This window comes from Saccopteryx leptura, unplaced genomic scaffold, assembly GCF_036850995.1.
Source record: "Saccopteryx leptura isolate mSacLep1 unplaced genomic scaffold, mSacLep1_pri_phased_curated manual_scaffold_41, whole genome shotgun sequence".
NCBI classification, from domain to species: domain Eukaryota; kingdom Metazoa; phylum Chordata; class Mammalia; order Chiroptera; family Emballonuridae; genus Saccopteryx; species Saccopteryx leptura.
Genome location: NW_027095723.1, coordinates 121842 through 147473, shown reverse-complemented (window position 1 = coordinate 147473; position 25632 = coordinate 121842). Strand labels below are relative to the sequence as shown.

The following is a 25632-nucleotide window of genomic DNA, read 5'->3' as shown; positions in this document are numbered from 1 at the left end:
GGCAGTGAGCAGTTGAGGAGAGAAAGGAAACTGACCCCCTCAGATATTGCTGACCTCTTCCAGTGATTCACAGTCCTGACCCAAGACACAGAGGAAGCCATCTGGACTAGGTAAGTTTGATCCCCAAACTAGTCAGGTAATCAAGCCCTCAAGGGAATATCAAGATAAGAGAATTCAGACATCCTGAGCTGCTCCTACCTCCTTCAGCATGGCCCTGAGTATATCTGTCCCCAAACCATCATCACTCCCAGAACAAGAAGCCTCAAAGCCGGGAAGGTGTCTCCCTACTTGTCACTAAGCTGAGCACAGAGGGAAGAGCACAAAGATCATAAGTGGGTGGGTGATGGGTACAAGTGAATTGTAACTGAATAAGAGAATGAGTTAATGAATAAATGATAAACAAATGAGCACAAGAAAGTGATTAAATGAATGGAAGAAGAGATGGATGGATGGATGGATGGATGGATGGATGGATGGATGGATGGATGATGGATAGGAGAAAGCGAAAGGAAGGAAGGAAGGAAGGAAGGAAGGAAGGAAGGAAGGAAGGAAGGAAGGAAGGAAGGAAGGAAGGAAGGAAGGAAGGAAGGAAAGGAGGGAGGGAGGGAGGGAGGGAGGGAGGGAGGGAGGGAGGGAGGGAGGGAAAAGTGACTACCCAAAGGACATGTTTTAAGCAGGATGAGAACAATGGTATGATGCAAGTTGACACCCTATACCCTCCTTCTAGAGGCTTGGTTATTGAGAAGTGGACCACCTTCACCAGTCAGCCCCCTCTTCCCCCACTTCTCACAGGCTTTGTCCAGTACTGGGAACTGGGTCAAGGCCAAACTACTCATCCCCTCAGATAAGCCCATGCTCAGCTCCAACCGCCCCTTGCAAACCCAGCCCCGCCCAGGGATAGTCCTCAGAGGGGTCCCTGGTCAGCCTCACAGCCTCCAAGCACTCTGCCAGAAGTTTGAGACTTGATGCGCAGTTTATGGGGCAGGGAGGACTGAGCCGGACTCTTGGGATGGTTCCCTGGGACAGGGCAGGCTACCCTGGGAGGCAACCCTATGGGCTCAGCAGTGGGCTTCAGCAACAAATCTGAAGGCCCTGAGGCCTGGCAACCAGTGGGCACAGAAGACCATAGCCCCCAGCAGGGCCTGACCTCAGGCCTGGGTCCCCCGTGCCCACCCAGGATGTGACAGTTGAAGAAGGTGGCTGGGAGGGCAGCTTGCATGGCCATGTCCATTCTGTTGGAGTCAGGGGGAGCAGGGTCCTGGGGGAACCTGGAGGAAGTGGCCAGGCCAGTCCACCTGTGAGCCGCTTGGCAGCCCTGGCATCCCGGAACCCCGGTGTCCAGGATACACGGCCTCAAGAGGCAGCCATGGGAGCCAGGCAGAGAAGGGAGTTGTCCAGCCCCAGGGAGGTGGCCTCCAGTCCAGGGGGACGTCCACAGTACAGCCTGCAAGGGCAGGCTCCGCGTGCCACCAGTAGGGGGCAGAAGGCCGAAGTGATGCCTGAGCGCTCTCAGCTCAGCCCGGAGCAGAGTGTTCTCCTGGAGCAGGGCAGCCAGCCTGCACTCCAGGGCCTCGTCATTGAGACGCCGCTTCTCCCGGGATCTCTTGGCGGCCTCGTTGTTCTTCCTGCGTTTCTCCCAGTAAACCGTGTCTTTCTTCTCTTCCGGTAGGAACTCCCGCTGCCGACGCAAGACCGGGCCCCTGCCCTGCACTCCCTGCCGGGTCTTGCTGAGACCCTGGGGTGCATCTGGCAGGTCCAAGAGACCCACATCCATGGCTGCCTGGGGGACCTAAGGAACAGGAAAGAGGTCATGGCAGGAGGCTGACCAGGATGACCTTTCACTCTAATTTACCCCCACCCTCCCCAGTGGGGGAGGGGGTAGAGATGGAGTGGGAATTGGTCCGGAGACCAGGGTGGGGGCAGAAAGGGGTGTATTGGAAAGAATGGGAAGCTGCTGGGATGATTTGATGCCTGATAGAGACGTGGGAGAGGCCACCGGAGAGAGGCCACTCGGCTGGGAAAGGCTACCAAAGTCATCCCGGAGGGCCGGCTGGGCACTGTATCCTTGGGAGGATGCAGGCTCCTTCCCCAAGGTTCTTACCTCTGGGAAGGTCAGAGGACAACCAACAGCTCAGTTCAATCTGAGCTCCAGGGTGACATTCTTGGAGGCTCAGGAGTGAATAGAAGAAAGATTGAACCTAGAAAGAGAGAATATATATCCATAGGGTTCATTTGAGTCAAGTCGGGATCAGAAAATTATCCCCAACTCATCAAAACTATGCTCAAGTTGTACATTAACATCTGTATCTGTGGCCAGTTTTACCCCTACCCATCCATCCACCTACTCATGTGTTCATAAGGCCATCCATTTACCCATCCACTCACTCAACCATACCTGTATCTATCCGTCTACCAACTTCCCTAACTCACCATTAAGCCATTTATCCTCCCATTCACCATCTTGTTTATTTATCCATACACTCATCAAATATCCATCCATCCCCCATCTGATGGTAGAATGATTTATCTGTCTTCCACCTACTCATTCATCCATCTATCAAAATTTCTATTCACTCACTTGAGAGATTCATTTTTTATTTTATTATTATTATTTTTTTACAGGGACAGAGAGAGAGTCAGATAGAGGGATAAATAGAGACAGACAGACAGGAATGGAGAGAGACGAGAAGCATCACTCATCAGTTTTTTGTTGCAACACCATAGTTGTTCATTGATTGCTTTCTCATATGTGCCATGACCGCGAGCCCTCAGCAGACTGAGTAACCCCCTACTTGAGCCAGTGACTTTGGGTTTATGCTAGTGAGCTGCTTTTTTTTTTTTTTTGCTCAAGCCAGATGAGCCTGCACTCAAGCTGGCAACCCTGGGGTCTCAAACCTGGGTCCTTCCGCATCCCAGTCCGATGCTCTATCCACTGCGGCACCGCCTGGTCAGGCGAGAGAGATTCATTTTTTAAAGCAATAATATTGTGCCTATAGGGGGGGAAAAAAGAAAGAAAAACAGACACATTTGACATCATGAAAATTTAAAAACTTTGTACATCAAAGATACTATTCACAAAGTAAAAAGGCAACCTACAGAATAGGAGAAAATATTTGCAAATCACATGTTTGATAAAGAATTAACATCTAAAATATATAGAAAAATCCTATAATTCAACCACATCAACAAAAAATTGAATCAAAAGTGAGCATAAGATTTGATGAGACATTTCACCAAAGAAGATATACATGTGGCCAGTAAGCACAATAAAAAAATGTTCAACACCACTAATCATTAGGGAAATGTAATTCAAAACTGCAATGAGATACTACCTCTTACCAATTCTGATGGCTACTATAAAAAAAATCAGAAGATAGTCTGACCAGGTGGTGGCACAGTAAAGTTTCAACTTGGGATGTTGAGGACCTAGATTCGAAACCCTGAGGTCACGGGCTTGAGTATGGGCTCATCTGGCTTGAGTGCAGGTTTGCCAGCATGAGTGCAGGGTCACTGGCTTGAGATAGGATCATAGACATGACCCCATGGTCACTGACTGGAGCCCAAAGGTCACTGGCTTGAAGTCCAAGGCTGCTGGCTTGAGCCCAAGGTCGCTGGCTTGAGCAAGGGGTCGCTAAATTGGCTGAAACCCCTTGGTCAAGGCACATATGAGAAGCAACCAATGAACAACTAAAATGCCGCAGCTAAGAGTTGATGCTTCTCATCTCTCTCCATTCCTGTTTGTCTACCTGTTCGAACACTTGTGAACTGTCTGTGGGAATGTAAAATAAATAACGTTGCCACATGGAAAACAGTACCCATGCCTGGGATGCCTCACCGCACCCCCCCCCCAAAAAAAACTTCCTAGTTATGGAAGGGAATCCAGTGCCCAAGCCTGGCAACACCCATTCCCCAACATTCTGTAGTATGCATATAAAAGTGTAAATTGCTTAGATTTTTAAAAGCAATGCTCAATTCACACCCATCTCTAAACAAGTGAGGAAGATACTGCATGAATATTTTTTTAGACAAACCAGTGAGTGAGTGAGTGCATGAATGTTTTTTGGAAGAAACTAATGAATGCATGAGTATTTGAATCAAGAATGAGTGAAATATGAGTGAATGAACAGATGAATAATGCTCAAGGGGTAGGGCCCTGAGAGTGGGGTACCATAAACTTTAATGGGTCCTCTCTCTCCCCAAAAATGTTGAGGCTGGGTCTTCCACCACCCAGACAGCTTATCTGAACCCCAACCAAGACAAGTCCCCAGGTGGCTCTCACTCAGGGTTCCTTGTCCCATAGCTACAATAGTTCTTGCTGCTTGCCTGGCCATGTCCTGGGAGCCATCAGACAAGGTACTGACTGCCACCCCAACTTCAGATGTGTTGACCAGAGCCCAGGAGTTGATGTGCACCAGCGTGAAAGTCAAAGGCACATGCCAGGGCCTGGGGCCTGTGTGCAGAAGGCACCAACCTGGCTCTGGAAGAGAGGGTAAGGGTGGCAGGCAGACCCAGAGATAACTAAAGCTGAGGCCAGCTGGGCTGGAAAGAGAGGGAGACACAGTACAGGTTATTGTAAGGCCAAGTCAAAACAAGCAGATACTTGAGGGAGAAGTCCAGGCATGGGTTGATGGTCAGATAGAGGAGGGACAGGCTCAGTCTCTCTGGCAAGTCCCTCCTCTCTGTGGCTTGGTCTGAGGTCCTCCTAACCACCTCCTCCCACACCTCCACGGGGAGATGGGGAAGCAGATAGCTTAGTTGCCTGAGTTTATTTAAAGAAGATGCAGTGAGGGCTGGGCTGGGCCTTCCTGTGGTCACAGAGGAAGAGCTAATGGGGTGGTGAGACAGAGAGCACACCTTGTGAAATGGCCAGTGGGGGATGAGGAGGCAGATAAAGGGTCTCCCCCAGAGAGGCCCAGTCAAGCTCAGCCCCATCAGCCCAACCAGTGTCTGCAGTTTCCCTGACCAATGGCAATCAAAGCTCTACTTGGTTCCCTTGAGTGATAGAGAGCTCATTCACTCTAAAGTGAGCCCCTGTGAGGCTGGGGTAAGCTGTCAAGGTCAAGAAAGCTTTCCTGGAATGGAGCTAATATCCAATTTCACGAAATCTTACTGTGTTGGAATTCATTCTCTTTTTGTGTCCATGGAAGACATCTCCTCCTTTTTGCCCTGAAAACCCTTTGGGGACTTGGTGTACTTATGTTCATATTCTCCCATCACTATCCTAGTCTGCTTCTTCCAGGGAATGTAGTGATGTTTATGGTGCTCCTATGTGGGCACAAGCAATGTTATCCTTTGCACTCACCATAAACTGAGGCTCCGAGAAGTCAAGTAATTTGCCTGAGTCAGCGCAGCCAGATTCCACGTGCTCTAGAACTAACACTTTTTCTAACACACCAGGTTAAACCTTCCCACTTTTTCTACTTCTTCCACTGAGGACACAATTTTGAGTTTGTTTAGCACCTTTGAGTGGTAGAGTTCGGTGTCCATAGCGGATAAAAGGATTCCAGAAATTGCACAGCTAATACTGGATCAGGGCTGAGATGAGCGCCCAAGCCGCTGGGACGATGCAGTAGGTGAACAGAGTTAAGAGCTTAATTCTGCTTTAAATGGGTTCAAATTTTACTTCCTAGCACGAGTCAGGTCACCTCAATGAACTTCCAAGATCTCATCTGTAAGATAAGGATAATAGTAGCACCTACTCTTTTGGATACATAAAGAATAAATAAGATTAGATGTGTTAAGAGACAGTGCATAATAATAGTAAATGGCCCACACAGCTATTTTTTAAATTAGTGGTGGTGTTAGAACCTTCTCCTACTAGACATCTGTGGCCAGACTCCTGTGGTTGTCTGTGTTGAGAATATCTGTGAGAACCCTCAGAGACCACCGAACACAACAGTATCAGTTTACAGATGATGAAACTGGATTTCCTTTGAAGATGTCAAACCAAGTACCCATTGAAACTGTCCCAGTCCTCCCCAAATACTAAGAAGTGACAGAAAAATGTTAACTTGAACCAGAAACCAAAGCAGAGGTGCCCAATGGCAAGGGTGCCCCACCCATGGAAGTACAGTGCCACCTAATATGTGAGGTCAAGAGCACAGACTCAGAAGAATCGTGAAGAGATGAAAAATTCACAACCTCTTCATGAAACTCCCACAAACTCCCCAACCTGAAGATTTATATCAGAGGAAATAGAGAGTATCATGCAATTTTAAAATCTAGTACAAAAATAGATTACTCAAAAATATAAAGGATGAAGTAATAGCCATAGAATAAAAACAGGAGGCTCTAAAACAAAATCACTTAGATTTAAATGATAACTAGTTAAAACTAAGATATGAAAAATATAGTTGCTACAAAACTCAAGTGATGGGTTGACTAGTAGAGGGGAAACCAAGACCCAGATCTGGGAAGGGACTTACCAAAGTCATATGGGATTTTAATGGCAGAGATAGACCCAGAACACGGAGCCCAGGTTTTAAAAGCCAAGAACTGATTTCTAACTCAGGTGATGAGCCTGGAGGACTCCTCTTCTCTTTGACCTATTTCCCTTTCTTTCCTCATGTTATAAGGTTGCTGCTGAGCTGGACTTCAAAGATCTTCCCTAATGAGGAATAGAGCTTCCATTTCCTGCCTGGCCAGGTTGGGACAATGGATATGAAAAAATGACCAGCCTTTTCCTCCATATTAAACAGAATCTTGATGTCAGAAGAGTTGACTGAGTGAAATGGCCAATATTAGCCATGGATGCTGAATGGGTGACCTAACATCTCTAAGGCTCAGATTTCTCATCTATAAAACAGGCTCAAGGGTCCCCATCACATGCAAATGTTTTGAGAATTAAATATTAAATTGTGTGTACAACAGATCAGGCAAATCCAGGTGGTCTCACATGGAACACCTTCCTGGAAGCCCAGCAAATCCTCTAGTTTGAGCCAAAGAACCCCCAGATGGGAACAAAACTAATAATTTGGCAACTCAGTCACAAATGAAAAAGAGAGATATTTAAAACTTTGAAAGGATAGAAAAAAATGTTAAGAAAAACAATGAATCAAAATAAAGTGGGTAAAACAGTATGAACCCAAAGAGGCCCACATCAGGATACATAATAATTAAAAGGCCAACGGGAGAATCTTAAAAGCAGCAAGAGAAAGGCAGTTAGTTACCTATAGGAAGCTCCTATAAGACCATCAACTGGTTTCTCAACAGAAACTTTGCAGGTCAGAAGGGATTGGCATAAAACACTCAAAGTAATGAAAAGCAAGGACCCACAACCAAGTCTATTCTACACATAAAAGCTATCATTTAAAACTGCAGGAGAAATAAAGAGCTTCTGAGACAATAAAAAGCTAAAGGACTTCATCACCACCAAATCAGTATTATAAAAAATGTTAAAGGGACTTCTTTAAGAGGAAGAAGGGGGGGAAGAACACAGATATAAATGATAAAATGGCAGTGACTATGTACCTATCAATAATCACTTTAAATGAAAATGGATTAAATGCTCTAATAGATAGACATAGGGTAGCTGAATAAATAATAAAAACAACACCCATACATATGTTGTCTACCCACTTCAGATCAAAAGACACACAGACTACAAGTAAAGGGATGGAAAAAGACATTTTATATAAATGAAAAGAAAAGGAAAGCTGGCTGGAAATACTTAGATTTTAAAACAAAGGCTATAAAATGAGACAAAAAAGGACATTTCATAATGATAACAAAATCAATCCAACAGGAGGATATAATTCTTGTAAACATTTATGCACCCAACATTAACATCTAAATATATAAACCAAATATTGATGGACATAAAGGGAGAAATTGGTGGTAATACAGGCATAGTAGAAAATTTTAACACCCCATTGACATCAATGGATAGATCTGCCAGACAGAAAATCAACAAAGAAGCAGTGGCTATAAGTGACACATTAGAACAAACACATTAATTGTTATTTTTAAAGCATTTCACCCCGAAGCAGCAGAATATACATTTTTAACAAGTGCACATGAAACATTTTACAAGAATAATGACCTTTTAGACCACAAAACAAGTCTTAATGAATTTAAGAAGATTTAAATTATGTCAAGCATTTTCTCTAACCACATGTATGAAACCAGAAATCAATGACAAAAAATGAAGAACCTGAAAAACACACAAACACATGTAGGCTAACTAACATGCCGTTAAACAACTAGTGGGTTAACAATAGATCAAGGAAGAAATAAAAAGCTACCTTGAGATAAAAGAAAATGAAAACACAACGACCTATAGGACACAGTGAAAGCAGTTACGAGAGAGAAATTCATAGCAACACAGGCCTACCTCAAGAAACAAACAAATCTCAAACAAGAGATATAACCTTACACCTAAGGAAACCAGAAAAATAAAAACAATCAAAGCTCAAAGGGAGTAGAAGAAAGAAAATAATACAGATCAGAGTGGAAATAAATAAAATAGAATTAAAAAATACAAAGAATCAATGAAACCAAGAGCTGGTTCTTTGAAAAGATTAAAAAAAAGATCGATAAAGCCTTAGCCAGACTCATCAAAAAAAAAAAAAAAAAAAAGAGAGAGAGAGAGAGAGAGAGAGAGAGGAACCAAATATATAAAATGAGAAATGAAAAGTAACAACTGACACCACAGTAATAAAAAAAAGATTATAAGAAAATATTGGCCCTGGCCGGTTGGCTCAGCGGTAGAGCGTCGGCCTGGTGTGCGGGGGTCCCGGGTTCGATTCCCGGCCAGGGCACATAGGAGAAGCGCCCATTTGCTTCTCCATCCCCCCTCCTTCCTCTCTGTCTCTCTCTTCCCCTCCTGCAGCCAAGGCTCCATTGGAGCAAAGATGGCCCGGGCGCTGGGGATGGCTCTGTGGCCTCTGCCCCAGGCGCTAGAGTGGCTCTGGTCGCGGCAGAGCGATGCCCTGGAGGGGCAGAGCATCGCCCCCTGGTGGGCAGAGCGTTGCCCCTGGTGGGCGTGCCGGGTGTATCCCGGTCGGGCGCATGCGGGAGTCTGTCTGACTGTCTCTCCCCGTTTCCAGCTTCAGAAAAAAAAAAAATACAAAAAAAAAAAAAAGAAAATATTACAAACAATTATATACCAAGAAGTTGAACAATTTTGAATAGAGAAATTCCTAGAAACACATTCTTTCAAAACTGAATCAAAAAGAAACAGAAAATCAGAGCAAATTATAACTGACAAAACCAAAGCAGTAATCAAAGAAACTCCCAACAAACAAAAGTCCTGAAAGAAATGTCTTCAGAGGTGAATTTTATCAAATATTCAAAGAAAAACTAACAACTATCCTTCTCAAATTATTCCTAAAGGTTCAGGAGGAGGGAAGAGCCCATCAAGCTCATATTTTGAAGCCAACATGGCCAATGTTATTTTAATTCCAAAACCAGATAAAATCACTACACAAAAGCCAAGATCCCTAAGGAACACAGATGCTAAGATTCTCAACAAAATATGAGCAAACAGAATTCAGCAATACATTAAAAATATTATATACCATGACCAAGTAGGATTTATTCCTGGGATACAAGGTTAGTTCAATATCCACAAATCAATTAATGAAATACATCACATAAAAAGAAAAATGAAAATCATATGATCATATCAATAGATGCAGAAAGAACTTTTGACAAAATCCAGCACCAATTTATAATAAAAAATTCTCAGCAAATGGGAATAGAGAGAACATACCTCAAAATAATAAAGGCCATATGTAGCAGACCTACAGCTAACATCACTCTTAACCAAGAAAAGCTAAACGCATTTTCCTTAAGATCAGGCACAAGAATGTCCATTTTCATCATTTTTATTGAACATACAATTGGAAGTATTAGCCACAGCAGCCAGACAAGAAAAAGAAATTAAAGGCATTTAAATGGCAAAGGAAGAGTATATTATCATTGTTTGTTAACAATGTGATCCTATATAAAGAGATTCCTAAAAAGTCCACCAAATAAAACTATTAGAATGGTCAAAGAATTCAGTAAAGTAGCAGGATACAAAATTAATATTCAGAACTCAGTTGCATTTTTATACACCAATGACAAACTATCAAAAAAGAAAGAAAATCCCAGATGGCCATTCGACATATGAAAAGATGCTCAGCGTCACTAATCACCAGAGAAATGTAAATTAAAAACCCCAATGAGATATCACCTCACATTATCAGATTAGCTATCATCAATAAATTAACAAACTACAAGTGTTGTCAAAGATGTGGAAAAAATGGGAACCTTCAGGCACTGTTGGTGGAAATGTAAATTGGTGTAGCTACAGTGGAAAACAGAATGGAAGTTCCTCAAAAAATTTGAAAAAACATCTTATGACACAGTTATTTCATTTCTGAGTGTTTACCTGAAGAAATCCAAAACACTAAATGGAAAAGATATATGCACATTTATATTTATTGCAGCATTATTTACAAAAGCCAATAAATGGAAGCAACTTAAAATAGATGAATGGATAAAATACTGTGGTACATACATACAATGAAATATTACTAGATCATAAAAAAGAATAAAATTTTACAATTTATGACAGCATTGATGACTTATGCTTAATGAAATAAGTCAGTCAGAGAAAAACAAATACTACATGATCTCACTTAAATGTGGAATCAATGTAAATTAACCGAAATGGAAACAGACTTGTAAATGCATAGAACAGACTGATGGTTGCTATAGGAGAGGAGGATTGACGACTGGGTGAAGAGGGTGAAGAGATTAAGAAGTGCAGATTGGCAGTTACAAACTAGTCATGGGAATGTATAGTGCAGCATAGGACATATAGTCATTAATATTGTAATAACTATGTATAATGCCAGGTGGTTACTACAAATTACAGGGGAACACTTTGTAAAGTGTATGATTGTCTCACCACTATGTTGTATACCTGAAACTAATACAAAAGAATATTAAATGTAAACTGTAATTGAAAAATATTAAAAAGCAAACAATCCCATTTAATTGAATAAAAAAATACCAAAAAGCCTGACTGCTGGTGGTGCAGTGACAAAACACTGAAGTCCCAGGTTTGAAACCCTGAGGTTGCCAGCTTGAATGGAGGCTCTCCAGTTTGAGCACAGGCTCACCAGTTTGAGTGCAGGGTTGCCAACTTGTGTGTGAGATCATCAAAATGATCCCATGGTTGCTGGCTTGAGCTCAAAGTCTCAAGGTTGAAGCTTAAGGTCATTGGCTTGAGCCCAAGATCACTGCCTTGAGCAAGGGGTCACTGGCTTCGTGTAAGCCCCCTGGTCAAGCCACGTATGAGAAGCAATCAGCAAAAAATTAAAGTGACACAACTGTAAGTTGATGCTTTTTATTTCTCTCCCTTCCTCTCTCTTTCTCTCTCTCCCTCTTTCTCTGTCCTTTGGGGGGGGAAAGAAATAAAATAGCTTTAAAAAACAAATAAAAAGAAAATAACAAGGAATAAATTTAAACAAGGAGGTAAAAGAACTGTATTTCAAAAATTATAAGACATTGGAGAAAGAAATTAAAGAAAATACAAATAAATGGAAGCATATACCATACTCATGGATAGGAAAAATTAATATTGTTAAAATTGCATAGTACCAAAAGCAATCTATAAATTTGTTACAATCCCCATCAATATGCCAATGGCGTTTTTCACAGATTTGGAAAAAAATAATCCTAAAACTTACATGGAACCACAAAAGACCCCAAATAGCAACAGCAATATTGAGAAGGAAGAACAAATTTGAAGGTATCACACTACTTGATATCAAACTATACTACAAGGCTGTAGTAATCAAAACAGTATGGTACTAGCTGGTATAAAAATAGACACATAGATAAATGGAAAGCAATTGAGAGCTCAGAAATAAACCCACATTTAGATGGTCAATTAATCGATGACAAAGGAGGCAAGAATATACAATGAGGTAAAGATAGTCTTTTTAATAAATGAGGTTGGGAAAGGTGGACAAATACATGCAAAAAATACGAAAATAAACTCAAAATGCATTAAAGAATTAAATTTAAGTCCCTAAAACATAAAACTTCTAGAAGAAAACAATTTGACATTGATCTTAGTAATATTTATTGGATATATTTCCTCAGGTAAAAAAACACAACAAAAAACAAACAAACAAATGAGATTACATTAAAGAGTTTCTGTACAGTAAAGGAAACCATCAACAAAATGAAAAGACAACCTAGCAATTGGGAGAAGGTATACCCAATGATTTATTTGATAAGGGGTTTGGATTCAAAATTTATAAAGAACTCATACAAATTAAAACACACCCCCCCCACAGGACTCCGGAAAGCAAAAAACAAACCCACAAACAATCCAATTTAAAAACAGGCAGAGGACTTGAACAGAGACTTTCCAAAGAGGTCATACAGATGGCAAACAGACATATGAAAAGATGCTCAGCATCACTAATCATCAGAGAAATGCAAATTACACCCACAATGAACTATCACCTCGCATCTGTCAGAATGGCTATCATCAGTAAATTAACTAACAAATGTTTGTGAGGATTTATAGAAAAGGGGACCCTTGCCCACTGCGGGTTGGTATACAGATTGGTGTAGCCACTGTGGAAAGCAGTATGGAGTTTCCTCAAAAAATTAAAAATGGAACTGCCTTATGACCCAGCATTTCCACTTCTGGGTATATATCCTAAGAAATTCAAAACACTAATTCAAAAAGACATAGCATTCCTATGTACATGGCAGCATTATTTTATTATTATTATTTTTTTGTATTTTTCTGAAGCTGGAAACGGGAAGACAGTCAGACAGACTCCCGCATGCGCCCGACCAGGATCCACCCGGCACGCCCACCAGGGGCAATGCTCTGCCCACCAGGGGGCGATGCTCTGCCCTTCCGGGGCGTCGCTTTGCCGCGACCAGAGCCACTCTAGCGCCTGGGGCAGAGGCCAAGGAGCCATCCCCAGCGCCCAGGCTTTGCTCCAATGGAGCCTCGCTGCGGGAGGGGAAGAGAGAGACAGAGAGGAAGGGGGGGGTGTGTGGAGAAGCAAATGGGCACTTCTCCTATGTGCCCTGGCCGGGAATCGAGCCCGGGTCCCCCGCACGCCAGGCCGACGCTCTACCGCTGAGCCAACCGGCCAGGGCCCATGGCAGCATTATTTACAACAGCTCAGATAGAGAAGAAACCTAAATGTCTATCAAACTAGATGACTGAATAAAGAAGATGTAGTACATATATATAATAAAATATAACTTAGTCACAAAAAGTAATGAAATATTACCATTTCCAACAACGTGGATGGACCTAGAGGGTATTACGCTAAGTGAAATAAGTCAGAAAAAGACAAATATATAATTTCACTTATCTATGGAATCAAGAAACAAAATGAACAAACAAAGAAAACAGAAACAGACTCAGATACACAGAACAAAGTGATGGTTGCAAAGTGGGAGTGGGGAGGGAGAGTGGGTAAAAGAAGTGACAGCATTAAGAAGTATAAATCGGCAGTTACAAAATAATTTTGAGGATGTGAAGTACAGCATAATAAGTATAGTTAACAATATTATAGTAACTATGCATGATGCCAGGTGGGGACTAGACTTATTGAGGGGAATATTTTGTAAGTTATATAAATGTCTAACCACTATATTGGACATTTGATAGTAATATAACATTGAATGTCAAGTGTAATTGAAAAAAATGAAAATTTAAATTTAATAAAAAGAGAGTGAATAGGTTGCCTCACAGATTCCCCACCCATGTGGCCAAAGGGCAACCTACAATCTTTCTATTTGTTTCATGCTAAAAAGGGAACTAGAAATGACCATAAACTCACTACTGGGTGTAACACTTTTTTTTTTTTTTACAGGGACAGAGAGAGGGATAGATAGGGACAGACAGACAGGAATGAAGAGAGATGAGAAGCATTAATCATCAGTTTTTTGTTGTGACACCTTAGTTGTTCATTGATTGCTTTCTCATATGTGCCTTGACTGTGGGCCTTCAGCAGACCGAGTAACCCCTTGCTCAAGCCACTGACCTTGGGTCCAGGCTGGTGAGCTTTTTGCTCAAGTCAGATGAGCCCGTGCTCAAGCTGGCAACCTCGAGGTCTCGAACCTGGGTCTTCCACATCCCAGTCCAACGCTCTATCCACTGCGCCACCACCTGGTCTGGCAAGACTTTCTAACATTCCCAGGAAAGAGGTGCATTTGTGTGGCCAATGCATATCTGAAAATATTGTTCACCCCATCCCTTACCAGAGAAATACAGTGTGTCCCTAAAGTCATGGTGCACTTTTGACCAGTCACAGGAAAGCAACAAAAGATGATAGAAATGTGAAATCTGCACCAAATAAAAGGAAAACTCTCCCAGTTTCATACCTATTCAGTGCAGTTCGATGTGGGCTCACGCACAGATTTTTTAGGGCTCCTTAGGTAGCTATCCATATAGCCTCTACAGACTCATCACTGACTGATGTCCTACCAGAACAGGGTTTCTCCACCAAACTGCCGGTTTCCTTCAACTGCTTATCCCACCGAGTAATGTTATTCCTATGTGGTGGTGCGTCGTTATAAACGCATCGATATTCACATTGCACTTTGGTCATGGATTCCAATTTAGCAAGCCACAGAACACATTGAACTTTCCTCTGTACTGTCCACATCTCGACTGGCACGGCTGTGGGCTGCTCTGCTGTATACATGGTGTTATGTCATTATCTGCGCATGCGCACATGCTGCCACATCATCCTACAGAAACTGGGAGGGTTTTCCTTTTGTTTGGTACAGTTTTCACATTTCTATTGTCTTTTGTTGCTTTCCTGTGACCGGTCAAAAGTGCACCATGACTTTACGGACACACTGTACTTACTTATTGTCATATACACAATGAGATACTGTGTTTTTATTTCTGGATGAAATTGGCAAAGATTTTAAAAATTATAAAACTTAGTGCTGACAAGGATGTGGTAAGACGGGCACTTTTGTAGCTAGAAGTGAAGGTGTAAATTGCTTCCTTGAAAAAGCAGACAGGCGACATGAAATAAAGTTGGACTCATACCTGTTTGAGAAATGAAGGTGTCAGTTCCCTCCCACCTCAATCACTGCTTCAGGCACCTCTCTGTTCTGACCTCAGCAGCTCCAATATCCCACATCAAACACACCATTCAAGCCCTGGCCGGTTGGCTCAGTGGTAGAGCATCGGCCTGGCGTGCAGGAGTCCCAGGTTCGATTCCTGGCCAGGGCACACAGGAGAAGCGCCTATTTGCTTCTCCACCCCTCCCCCTCTCCTTCCTCTCTGTCTCTCTCTTCCCTTCCCACAGCCAAAGCTCCATTGGAGCAAAGTTGGCCTGGGCGCTGAGGATGGCTCTGTGGCCTCTGCCCCAGGCGCTAGAATGGCTCTGGTTGCAACAGAGCAATGCCCCAGATGGGCAGAGCATCGCCCCCTGGTGGGCATGCCGGGTGGATCCCGGTCAGGCGCATATGGGAGTCTGTCTGACTACCTTCCCGTTTCCAACTTCAGAAAAATACAAAAAAAAAACCCATAACAACAACAAAAAAACACCATTCAAGCCAATTAGAACCTCTTCTGTTGGTTGAAGAGATATTTTCTCACCTTTTCATGGTACTGTTTTTGCCTGAACCATTCATTCTTCTCTTTCATCATCTCATTTCTGGCCAATTCTTCCTTCAGGACATAGCAGATATGTTATCCCCTAGACCAGTGGTCCCCAACCTTTTTTGGGCCACGGACCAGTTTAATGTCAGAAAATATTTTCACGGACCAGCCTTTAGAGTGGGATGGATAAATGTATCACGTGACCAAGACAAGCATCAAGAGTGAGTCTTAGACGGATGTAACAGAGGGAATCTGGTCATTTTTAAAAAATAAAACATCATTCAAACTTAAATATAAATGAAATGGAAATAATGTAAGTTATTTATTCTTTCTCTGCGGACCAGTACCAAATGGCCCATGTACCAGTACCGGTCCACGGCCCGGGGGGGTTGGGGACCACTGCCTTAGAAGAAGCTCACCAGATTGACTCCTTTCCCCTAGACAGGAAGTGTTTTATGAGCTCCCAGCACCCTGTGGTGCTGCACCTTGGTGATCACTCTAGGTCTGCATCTCCATGTCCACACATTTCTAGAATAGGTACTTAATAAATACAGGAGGAGTGGAATGTTTATAAGAGGGGTTGTGGTCTGTGTGGTTCCAGAAGGCTAAGCCAGGATCACAGAGAAGTGAATGGAGGTGCAGTTTGGGGCCAACATCTGAAAGGATTTTCTAAGAATTCCAGCTAACAGCTAACTAATCTAACAAGGCTCTCTTGAGTGGTAATGAGCTACCATCACATGGTTGTGTGAATGGGGGGAGGGAGAGAAGTGTGGGGTGTTGAAAGGATCAGAAACTTCTTCCCTAGATCCCTCTCTGACACCCCACCCCTCCCTGCCCAGACTCAGGGGCCCAAGTTGCAGAAGGCCCCCTTGTCCCCAGGCTGTTACAAGTGGCTCTCCTCTGAGAAGCCTTCCTCCTGAGGACAGGGACCAGTGGGTTCTGTTCCCACGGCCCCAGGCAGCCCAGCCCCTTCCTTGGAAGTGCAGCGGAATCTCAAGGGGCTACACTCTCACCAGGTTCGGGGAACCGGGCGGAGCCTCGGGGCCCTGCACTCTCACTCTGAGTGAGCCCCTGCTTCATAAAAGCCTCAGCGAAACCAATCTCTGAATCTGAGAACCCTCGAGAGAACTCAGATTTCAAGGGGAAAGTGCAAAGCACTCTGGGACCATGGCAGCCCCCCCCCCCCTCCACCCAACTTCGCTTCTTCCTGGGGCCCATGAGCAGCCGGAAGCCAGTGGTACTTTGGTGTCCAGACCACAAGCCCTGCCGGAGTCCCCAGAGCCAGGAACAGGCTGATAAGAGGAACTGGTGGGAGCCGGCTAGCAGGGCATTTGGTGCTAGCAATCCCTGCTGTTTCTTTTTTTTTTTTTTTTTTCTTTTTTCATTTTTCCGAAGCTGGAAACAGGGAGGCAGTCAGACAGACTCCTGCATGCGTCCGACCGGGATTCACCCGGCATTCCCACCAGAGGGCGATGTTCTGCCCATCTGGGGCGTCGCTCTGTTGCATCCAGAGCCATTCTAGCGGCTGAGGCAGAGGCCACAGAGCCATCCCCAGCGCCCGGGCCATCTTTGCTCCAATGGAGCCTCGGCTGCAGGAGGGGAAGAGAGAGACAGAGAGGAAGGAGAGGGGGAGGGGTGGAGAAGCAGATGGGCGCTTCTCCTGAGTGCCCTGGCCGGGAATTGAACCTGGGACTCCCGCACGCCAGGCCAACGATCTACTGCTGAGCCAACCGGCCAGGGCCAAAATTTTCTCTTTCTCTCTTTTTTTTTTTTTTAATTTTTATTTTATTTATTCATTTTAGAGAGGAGAGAGAGATGGAGAGACAGAGAGAGAGAGAGAGAGAGAGAGAGAGAGAGAGAGAGACAGGGGGGAGGAGCTGGAAGCATCAACTCCCATATGTGCCTTGACCAGGCAAGCCCAGGGTTTCGAACCGGCAACCTCAGCATTTCCAGGTCGACGCTTTATCCACTGTGCCACCACAAGTCAATCCCTGCTGTTTCAATGAGATTCTGTGATTGACAAGTGCCTACTGTTCTCTAAACCTCAGTCTTTTCAACTGTCAAATGGGTTCCACAAGGCTGGTGCCTACTGGTAAATAACCCACGTACATGCTTGGTCCCAAAGTGTAGTAAGTGGTTTGTTCTGAACTGTGTGAACTTGAGGGAAGCCCTGGGGTTCACAGGGTCTGATCTGATGGGAGGACCACGTCATTTATGAGTGTCAGTTCGATGGAAATTCACCTCCTGACACTCATGTGGAATAAAATTCACCTTGGGAACCTTAAGCCCTTGGCCCCTAGCCAGACGTGTTCCTACTGTTCAACCTCCCCCACTCTCCAGCCCAAACCAGAACAATCCCCTGATATAAGAGGATCCTCTGATTCTCGGTGGTCAAGCAGGATGCCGGGCAGAAGCGTGAGGCCCCTGACCCAGCTCAGAGGTGGTGTCACAGGAAGGAATTCAAGCACCTGTCCCCAGTCATTACACTCTTCTAAGGGAAGGAGGCTCAGAGGTGACCCATTTCCAGATAAGGCCTGGACCCCACCAATCCCTGCTCCTGCTCATCCCCTAGCTGGAGGGTTTCTCTTCCAAGCACCTGAGTCCTCACGCCCACCTACAGGTGCCCAGACCCCATCCAGGCCCATTGGGCCCTACATGCTGTCTCAGTCCTGCATCTAGCCTCAGGGCTGTGCTTCCTCTCACTCACTCTTTTCCAGTCACATGTTCCCATAACATACCAGGCACAGTGCTGCCTCAGGACCTTTGCATAGGCTCTTTCCTCTGCCAGGAATTCTGTTCTTCGAGATGTTCACCTGGCCCAGCCCTCACTGTGTCCCAGCTCTCACCTTGGTCAGGTCTCACCTCTGCAGGCCTGTTGATGCAGAGGCTAAACACCACCCACACCCACAGCCCTATTTTATCTCTGCCCTTCTTCTCCTGTTTTGTGTTTATTCAGGGCACTTACCACTCCCTTACTCTTTAGTTACTGACTGAGGGAGTGGCTTAGTGTCTGTCCCTGCCTGTAGAACACCAGCCCCTGAGGTCCCCATCAGTACACAGAACAGCACCTGGCACACAGTAGGTGCTTAATAACTATTGGTTTAGTGAATGATAACTGTGAACAAACAATGTTGTTAAATTATCACAACTTTCCTGAGATGCAGAATCTCCTCTTTCTGCCACAGAGGCTCAGAGAGGTGCAGTGTCTGGCCCAGGGTCACGCAGCTGGCCATGGGTGAGTGTGAAACCTGGTCTGTGGACCCCAGAGCCCATCCCCTCAAGCCCTGAGATAAGGTTAGAAATGCGGCGGGTCCCAAAGGTATTTGGAAACCTGGATGCAGCTGCTGGCTCAGTTCTCAGTGCCATGGAGCCCAGGCCCTCAGTCTCCCTCCTGTGAAATGGGCCCAGGGGAGCACTGAGAGAAGCGGCTTCTGGCCCTGGGAGCCCTGCCCCCACCCCGGGGGTGGCTGTCCTTCCTCTGCCTCTGAAACTGCACTCAGAGTGGGTACATCCCACCTTCCCAGCCCCCAACCCAAACCCTGAATACACATGGTTCCCCAAAATGTCACCAAGCAGAGACTGGACCCTGTAAATTTTTTGGGTCCCCAAAAAACCCATTGCGTCATAAGAACTGTCTCTGGGTGCCCGGCTCTGCTTGTGCTAAGCACTTTATCTACACTATCTGCTGGAGGGATCTTTGCCCTGCAGATTATGCCAATTTCCAGCTTAAAACCCTAACATATCAAGACCACGTTCCCTCGCCCCACCCATGAGGCCCTGCACAATCTAGATGGAGCTGGTCTCCTCCATGCCTCAAGCACTCCTGCCTTCTGAGTGCCCAGACTCACCACAGAGCCCTTGCACGTGCAGTCCTGCTGCCTGGACCACTCTTCCTCACCTCCCCTAGTTCCCTCGTTCTCATCTTTCGGTTGTAACTTCTCTAAGAGGCCCTCTCTGACCTCCAGGAGAGATGAGGGGCCCTACTCTCTGCTGACTGAGCACCTGGTTTTTTGCTTCTCAGCGTTTATGACCCTGTAATTTATGTTCAGTCCTGTAATCAACTGACTAATATCTCCCTTTCTCCCATGAGGCCAGGCCTGTGTTTCTTCTCCCCAGTTATCCGCACCCCAGGGCTGGCTCATAATAGGTGCTTCCTAAACCCTGTACAATGAGTGAGGGCACTGGGCCCTGCCATCACTTTTAGGTCCCCAATATACAGGTGAGTAGGCTGAGGCTTGCTCACCTGAGGTGGCACACAGGGTCCTCGATCCCTCTTTGTAGAGCCTGCCCCCCAATATCCTTAGGAAGACTTCCATTCCCGCCAAAGATTTAGGGCAGTGGTTCTAAACTCAGGGAACAATGGTCAATGTCTGTAGGCATATTTGGTTGTCACAAGGATAGTAGGATGCTAATGGCATCTCATGGATCAGGCCAGGGATGCCACTCAGCGCCTCCTTTGCACAGGATGTGGGGTTATCCAGCCCCAAGTACTAATAGCGTGTGGTAGAGACACCCTGCTCTAGGGGAAGTGCCCACATCCCAGTCTGATTTATAAGAATGTGCTGCCCAGGTAGACCTGGCCCCAGCAGCCACTTGGACAGAAATGGTGGTGGTTGTTAACCTTGGACCCGCAGGCTAGATCTCACCCTGACCCAGCTGTCACTGTTTAGCTGTAAAAAGAGGGGTGCAATCAAAAGACACTATCCAGAAAGTCAAAAAGCAACCCACAGAATGGGAGAAAATATATGCAAATTCTATATCTGGCAAAGAATTAACATCCAGAATATATTGAGAACCTCTAAAACTCAACAACAAAAATAATCAGTGTGATTTAAAAATGGGAAAACAACCTGAATAGACATTTCTGCCCAGAAGATATATGACTGGCTAGTAAGCACACAAAAATATGCTCACCATCACTAACCATTAGGGAAACGCAACTCAAAATTATAAAGAAATACAGTCCCACAACATGGTAATGGCTGCTATAAAAACAAACACACAAACAAACAAACAAAAACACACCTGGAAAATAACAAGTGCTGGTGAGGACACGGAGAAATTAAAATCCTGATGAATTGCTGGTGGGAATATAAAATGGTGTACCGCTGTGGAAAAGTCTGGCAAAACTAGAAACATTAAAAAATAGAGCTACTGTATGATCCAGCAACTCCACTTCTGTGTTATGTCCCGAAGATCTGAAAGCAGGTCTTATACACCTATTTGTGCACCTGTGTTCATAGCAACATGATTCACAGTAGCTAAAATGCAGACTCAATACAAGTGACTTTTGACCGATAAATGAATAAACATGATGTGCCCATCCGCACAACGGGATATTACTCAGCCTTAATAAGGAAGGAAATTCTGACAGCTGCTACAACATGGATGAACCTTGAGGACATTAAGCTAAATAAAATAAAGCAGACACAAAAGGAAAAATACTGTGTGATTCCTCTTATAGAAGGTCTCTATGGAGGAGTCCGAGTCATAGAAACAGAAAGTTGAATGGTGAGTGCTAGGGGCTAGGGGTGGGGATGGGGAGTTAGTGTTTGATGAGGACAGAGCTTCAGTTTGGGAAGATGAAAATAGTTTGCGGGGTGGATGGTGGGGATGGCTGCACAACAATGAGAATGTACATAATGACACAGGACTGGACACTTAAAAATGGTTAAGCTGTTTGCACAGCTAAAGACAATAAGAACAGAATAAAAAGACAAACTAAACAACGGGAGAACATATTTGACAGTACATCTGATAAGGGGTTAATAACCAAAATTTATAAAGAACTTGTAAATCTCAACACCAGGAAGACAAACAATCCAATCAAAAAATGGGCAAAAGAGCCCTGGCCGGTTGGCTCAGCGGTAGAGCGTCAGCCTAGCGTGCGGAGGACCCGGGTTCGATTCCCGGCCAGGGCACACAGGAGAAGCGCCCATTTGCTTCTCCACCCCTCCGCCGCACTTTCCTCTCTGTCTCTCTCTTCCCCTCCCGCAGCTGAGGCTCCATTGGAGCAAAGATGGCCCGGGCGCTGGGGATGGCTCCTTGGCCTCTGCCCCAGGCGCTAGAGTGGCTCTGGTCGCAACATGGCGACGCCCAGGATGGGCAGAGCATCGCCCCCTGGTGGGCAGAGCATCGCCCCATGGTGGGCGTGCCGGGTGGATCCCGGTCGGGCGCATGCGGGAGTCTGTCTGACTGTCTCTCCCTGTTTCCAGCTTCAGAAAAATGAAAAAAAAAAATGGGCAAAAGAAATAAATAGACACTTCTCCAAAGAGGACATACAGATGGCCAATAGGCAGATGAAAAAATGCTCAACATCACTAATCATTAGAGAAATGCAAATTAAAACCACAATGAGATATCACCTCACACCAGTCAGAATGGCGATCATCAATGAAACAATACAGAATAAGTGCTGGCGAGGATGTGGAGAAAAGGGAACCCTCCTGCACTGCTGGTGGGAATGCAGACTGGTGCAGCCTCTGTGGAAAACAGTATGGAGATTCCTCAAAAAATTGAAAATCGAACTGTCTTTTGACCCAGCTATCCCACTTTTAGGAATATACCCTAAGAACACCGTAGAACTGTTCCAAAAGGAGAAATGCACCCCCATGTTTATGGCAGCATTGTTCACAGTAGCGAAGATCTGGAAACAGCCCAAGTGTTCATCAGTGGACGAGTGGATTAAAAAGCTTTGGTACATATATACTATTGAATACCACTCAGCCATAAGAAATGATGACATCAGATCATTTACAACAACATGGATGGAGCTTGATAACATTATACTGAGTGAAATAAGTAAATCAGAAAAAAAAACTAAGAACTATATGATTTCATACATAGATGGGACATAAAAATGAGACTCAGAGACATGGACAAGAATGTGATGGTAACCGGGGGACGAGAGGGAGGAAGGAGTGGGAATGGGTGTGGGGAGGGGAGGGGGGCACAAAGAAAACCAGATAGAAGGTGACAGAAGACTATTTGACTTTGAGTGAGGGGTATGCAACATAATCAAATGTCAAAATAATCTGGAGATGTTTTCTCTGAAAATATGTACCCTGATTTATCAATGTCACCGCATTAAAATTAATAAATTAAAATTTTTTAAAAAGAAGAAAAAAGAATGGTTAAGCTGGCAAAAATAAATAAATAAAAGAAAAGAAAGGTTAAGCTGGCAATTTTATGTTGAGTGCATTTTATGGTGATGTAAAAAATTGGATAAAAAGAGAGGGGGCATGGTATTGGTAGCCATGTCTGGGGCATGGGCTGGCTCGTCTAGAAAGCCTCACCTGCATCCAGCCCCAGTGGCTCCCATCTCCTCCAAGCGCCCAAATCTTCTCTATGGCCCACAAGGCCTTGCACAACCTGCCACCATCCACTTCCGTGCCCTCACCACTGGCCTCTCACCCCCTATCTCATTCCATTCCAGCCACATCGGCCTCCTCAATGTTTCCCACCACATCAGGCACAGTCCTACCCCAGGGCTTTTGCACAGGCCATTCCCTCTTCCTAATATGGGCTCTCTCTTGAATATCTGAGTGACTGGCCCCCTTCTTTCAATGCCCATAACCCTCTCTGCTCCTGGAGGGAGGGTCTCTACACCCACCCAAACTCTTCAACCTCATGTTTGACTTGTACTTTGGGAAACAAATCTTTCTAGCTTAGGGGGTGATCTCTGAGACAAACATTCAGCCTGTCAGCTTCACATAAACCAGTGATTCCTATCTATTGTGCCTACCTTGAGTAGGTGGAGGTATTCCACCTCCTCTTCCTATCTGAGGAAGGGCCAGAGCCTCAGGTACCTGCTGCAGCTGATGATAGGCACAAAGTAATTGCTCAGTTAACAGTTGAATGACAGTTCAATATGGAGGCATAAAGAGAGATAGAGATAGAAATAGAGAGAAGAGAAGGAGATGGACAGGGAAAAAAAACAGAGAAAGAAGGAGAGAGGGAGAGGAAGGAGAGAGAGAGAGAGAGAGAGAGAAGTGATGGCCACTAACCCAGTAACCACAACCCTACACACGACAGGCTCCAGTGGACACCTACCACATTGACTGTCTTCAACAACCACGCACCCCCATCATCACAGCCACTTGAACCTCACCACAGTTATGCTGAACCCCAACCACTCCCAAACCTTTGCGATAACTGGACCCCACAACAGTCAGACCCTACAACAACAGGTGGACCACAGGTCTTCGTGGCAGCTGGACCCTCACCAGCACAGGTCACGGAGCACAGTGGCTTCTCAGTGACAAACCCTAGAGACTGACCCAAGAAGAGCACACAATACCCAGACTCTCCCTGTTCCTTAAGCACCCTCTTCTGAGACCACAATCCCCAACTAGTCCCCCCCATATACACCCATCCACTAATGGGTGTAGTCACCCATAAGGACCAACACTATTAGATTTTTTTTTTGAAGTTGCATGAAGCCCTTGTTTTTCATTCCATCAATGTTGACAACACAATAGCTGGCTAGAAGGCAGCCATCAGTGGCTGCACCATGTGAAGAACAGAGTTCCACTGTGAGGACAACACCCACAGAAAATGCAGACATGAGGGGAGGATGGAGCCCTGGAGATGGGAAAGAACAAGGAGAGGAGTGAGAAGAAGGTGGGTCGCACGGGGGAGGGTGTTGGAGAGAGGGTGGCTTCTAAAGTGGAAGTCAGCACTGGGGTCTGGAACCGGATGCTCCCGCAGGTGACTCCATAGAGCCTGAACCTGGACCTCTCCGCCCAGCCAGCCTTCCCCACTCCTCCCTCAGGGCAACAACCTCCCCTTCTTCTCTCTCTCAAAGGAAGCAGAACCTAAGAGGAGAAACTTGGGATGGAGGTCAAGGGGGAGAAGTCTGTATCTCCCACCCCAACCACTGATCTTAGAGTAGAATTGAGATGGGACAGCAGGGACAGAAGCAGGCAGAGACAAAGAGAGACACAAAGGAAAGGAGATACATGGAAAGAAACCCAGACAGAACTGGAGACCCAGAGAGGGAGAGACAGAGAGACAAGGCTGGAAGGTGGGGAGAGTGAATAGTCAAAGCCAGTACCAGAGAGGAAGGGGACATGTCAGAGAAACAGAAGCTGAGATGGGCAGGGGAGGTAGTATGGTGCCTGGTTCCCGAGGGTCCCCAACCCCTGACCCTTGGCCAGCTAAGCCGGGCCTCTACCTTCATGTGGGAGCCATGTCAGCCTCTGTGCCCGTCCATCCTCCAACTCCTCTGTGGCAGAGGGAGAAACCACGCTTTCATAAAGGTGACACCCCAGCCCACAGTGGTTGGTTATGGCTTTTCCTGCAGCGCTGTCCCCCAGGCTGGTGTCTGGCCAGGGAGCAGGTGCTGTGGGTTGGCCCAGACTCAGGGGGTGGGAGTCACCGGGGATAAACAGCCCACCAGGAGGGCACAGAGGCGGCTGGTCCAGGCACAGGGAGCCCCAGGAGGGGGTCTGTGCTAGCCAAAGCTATAGCTTCTCATTCAAACCCTCAAGTCCCTTCTGGAAAGAACAGGGGTGGGGAAGAAGAAAAGGGACCCTTTCTCTCTGTAAACGTCAGGACATGTTTCTGCTCAAAACCCTCTGTGGCTCAGCGCTGCCTCTCAGATTGTCTAATACCTTGCCCTGGCTCACAGCTCTGTCCAGCCTGCTGATCAGAGGAATCTGGGGCACAGAGGAATTAAGTAACGTCCACACAGGGGAGTGTAGGGTCAATGACTAACTACAGTGTGAGTTTTCTGAGTGGACATCAGTAAACACAGAGGACAGGCACTCCATGCAGAGGGAACGGCACACACAAAGGCCCACAGGTACGGATCAACATGGATAGGTCGGGGGAGCCCTGGAAGAAGGTGGAGGGATGTTTTCAAAGCTTATAGGAAAATCCCGCATGTGGTGCTGGGGTGAACAGACTGCAGGAGATAGACAGGGTCTGGAGGTGGGGAAGACCCTGAGGCCCACTGCATGCATATCCCAGGCTTGTCCCTATTTGAGGAAAACTCACCTGCAGTGGGGTTGTGTCCTCGGTTTGGGGATAGCAGC

The 25632-nt window shown here is 45.5% G+C and overlaps 1 protein-coding gene across 2 annotated transcripts; it reads right to left on the bottom strand.

Moving 5' to 3' along the window:
• Positions 1-648: 648 nt before the first annotated feature.
• On the bottom strand, positions 649-24907 carry NFILZ (NFIL3 like basic leucine zipper). Of its 2 annotated transcripts, XM_066358086.1 has the most exons (4): positions 24771-24901; positions 2896-2990; positions 2102-2198; positions 649-1789 (listed from the first exon to the last, which is right to left on the bottom strand). In XM_066358086.1, the coding sequence occupies exon 4, from the start codon at positions 1772-1774 to the stop codon at positions 905-907; it is 870 nt and encodes a 289-aa protein (XP_066214183.1). In that variant the 5' UTR covers positions 1775-1789; positions 2102-2198; positions 2896-2990; positions 24771-24901; the 3' UTR covers positions 649-904. The 2 variants fall into 2 exon arrangements, with proteins under 2 accessions (XP_066214183.1, XP_066214184.1); XM_066358087.1 differs by lacking the exon at positions 2896-2990 and having other exon boundaries at positions 24771-24907.
• Between the last annotated feature and the right edge of the window lie 725 nt (positions 24908-25632).

Coding starts and splice junctions, on each gene's coding strand:
- NFILZ (XM_066358087.1), bottom strand. CDS start 1,774: ATGGATGTGGGTCTCTTGGACCTGCCAGATGCACCCCAGGGTCTCAGC.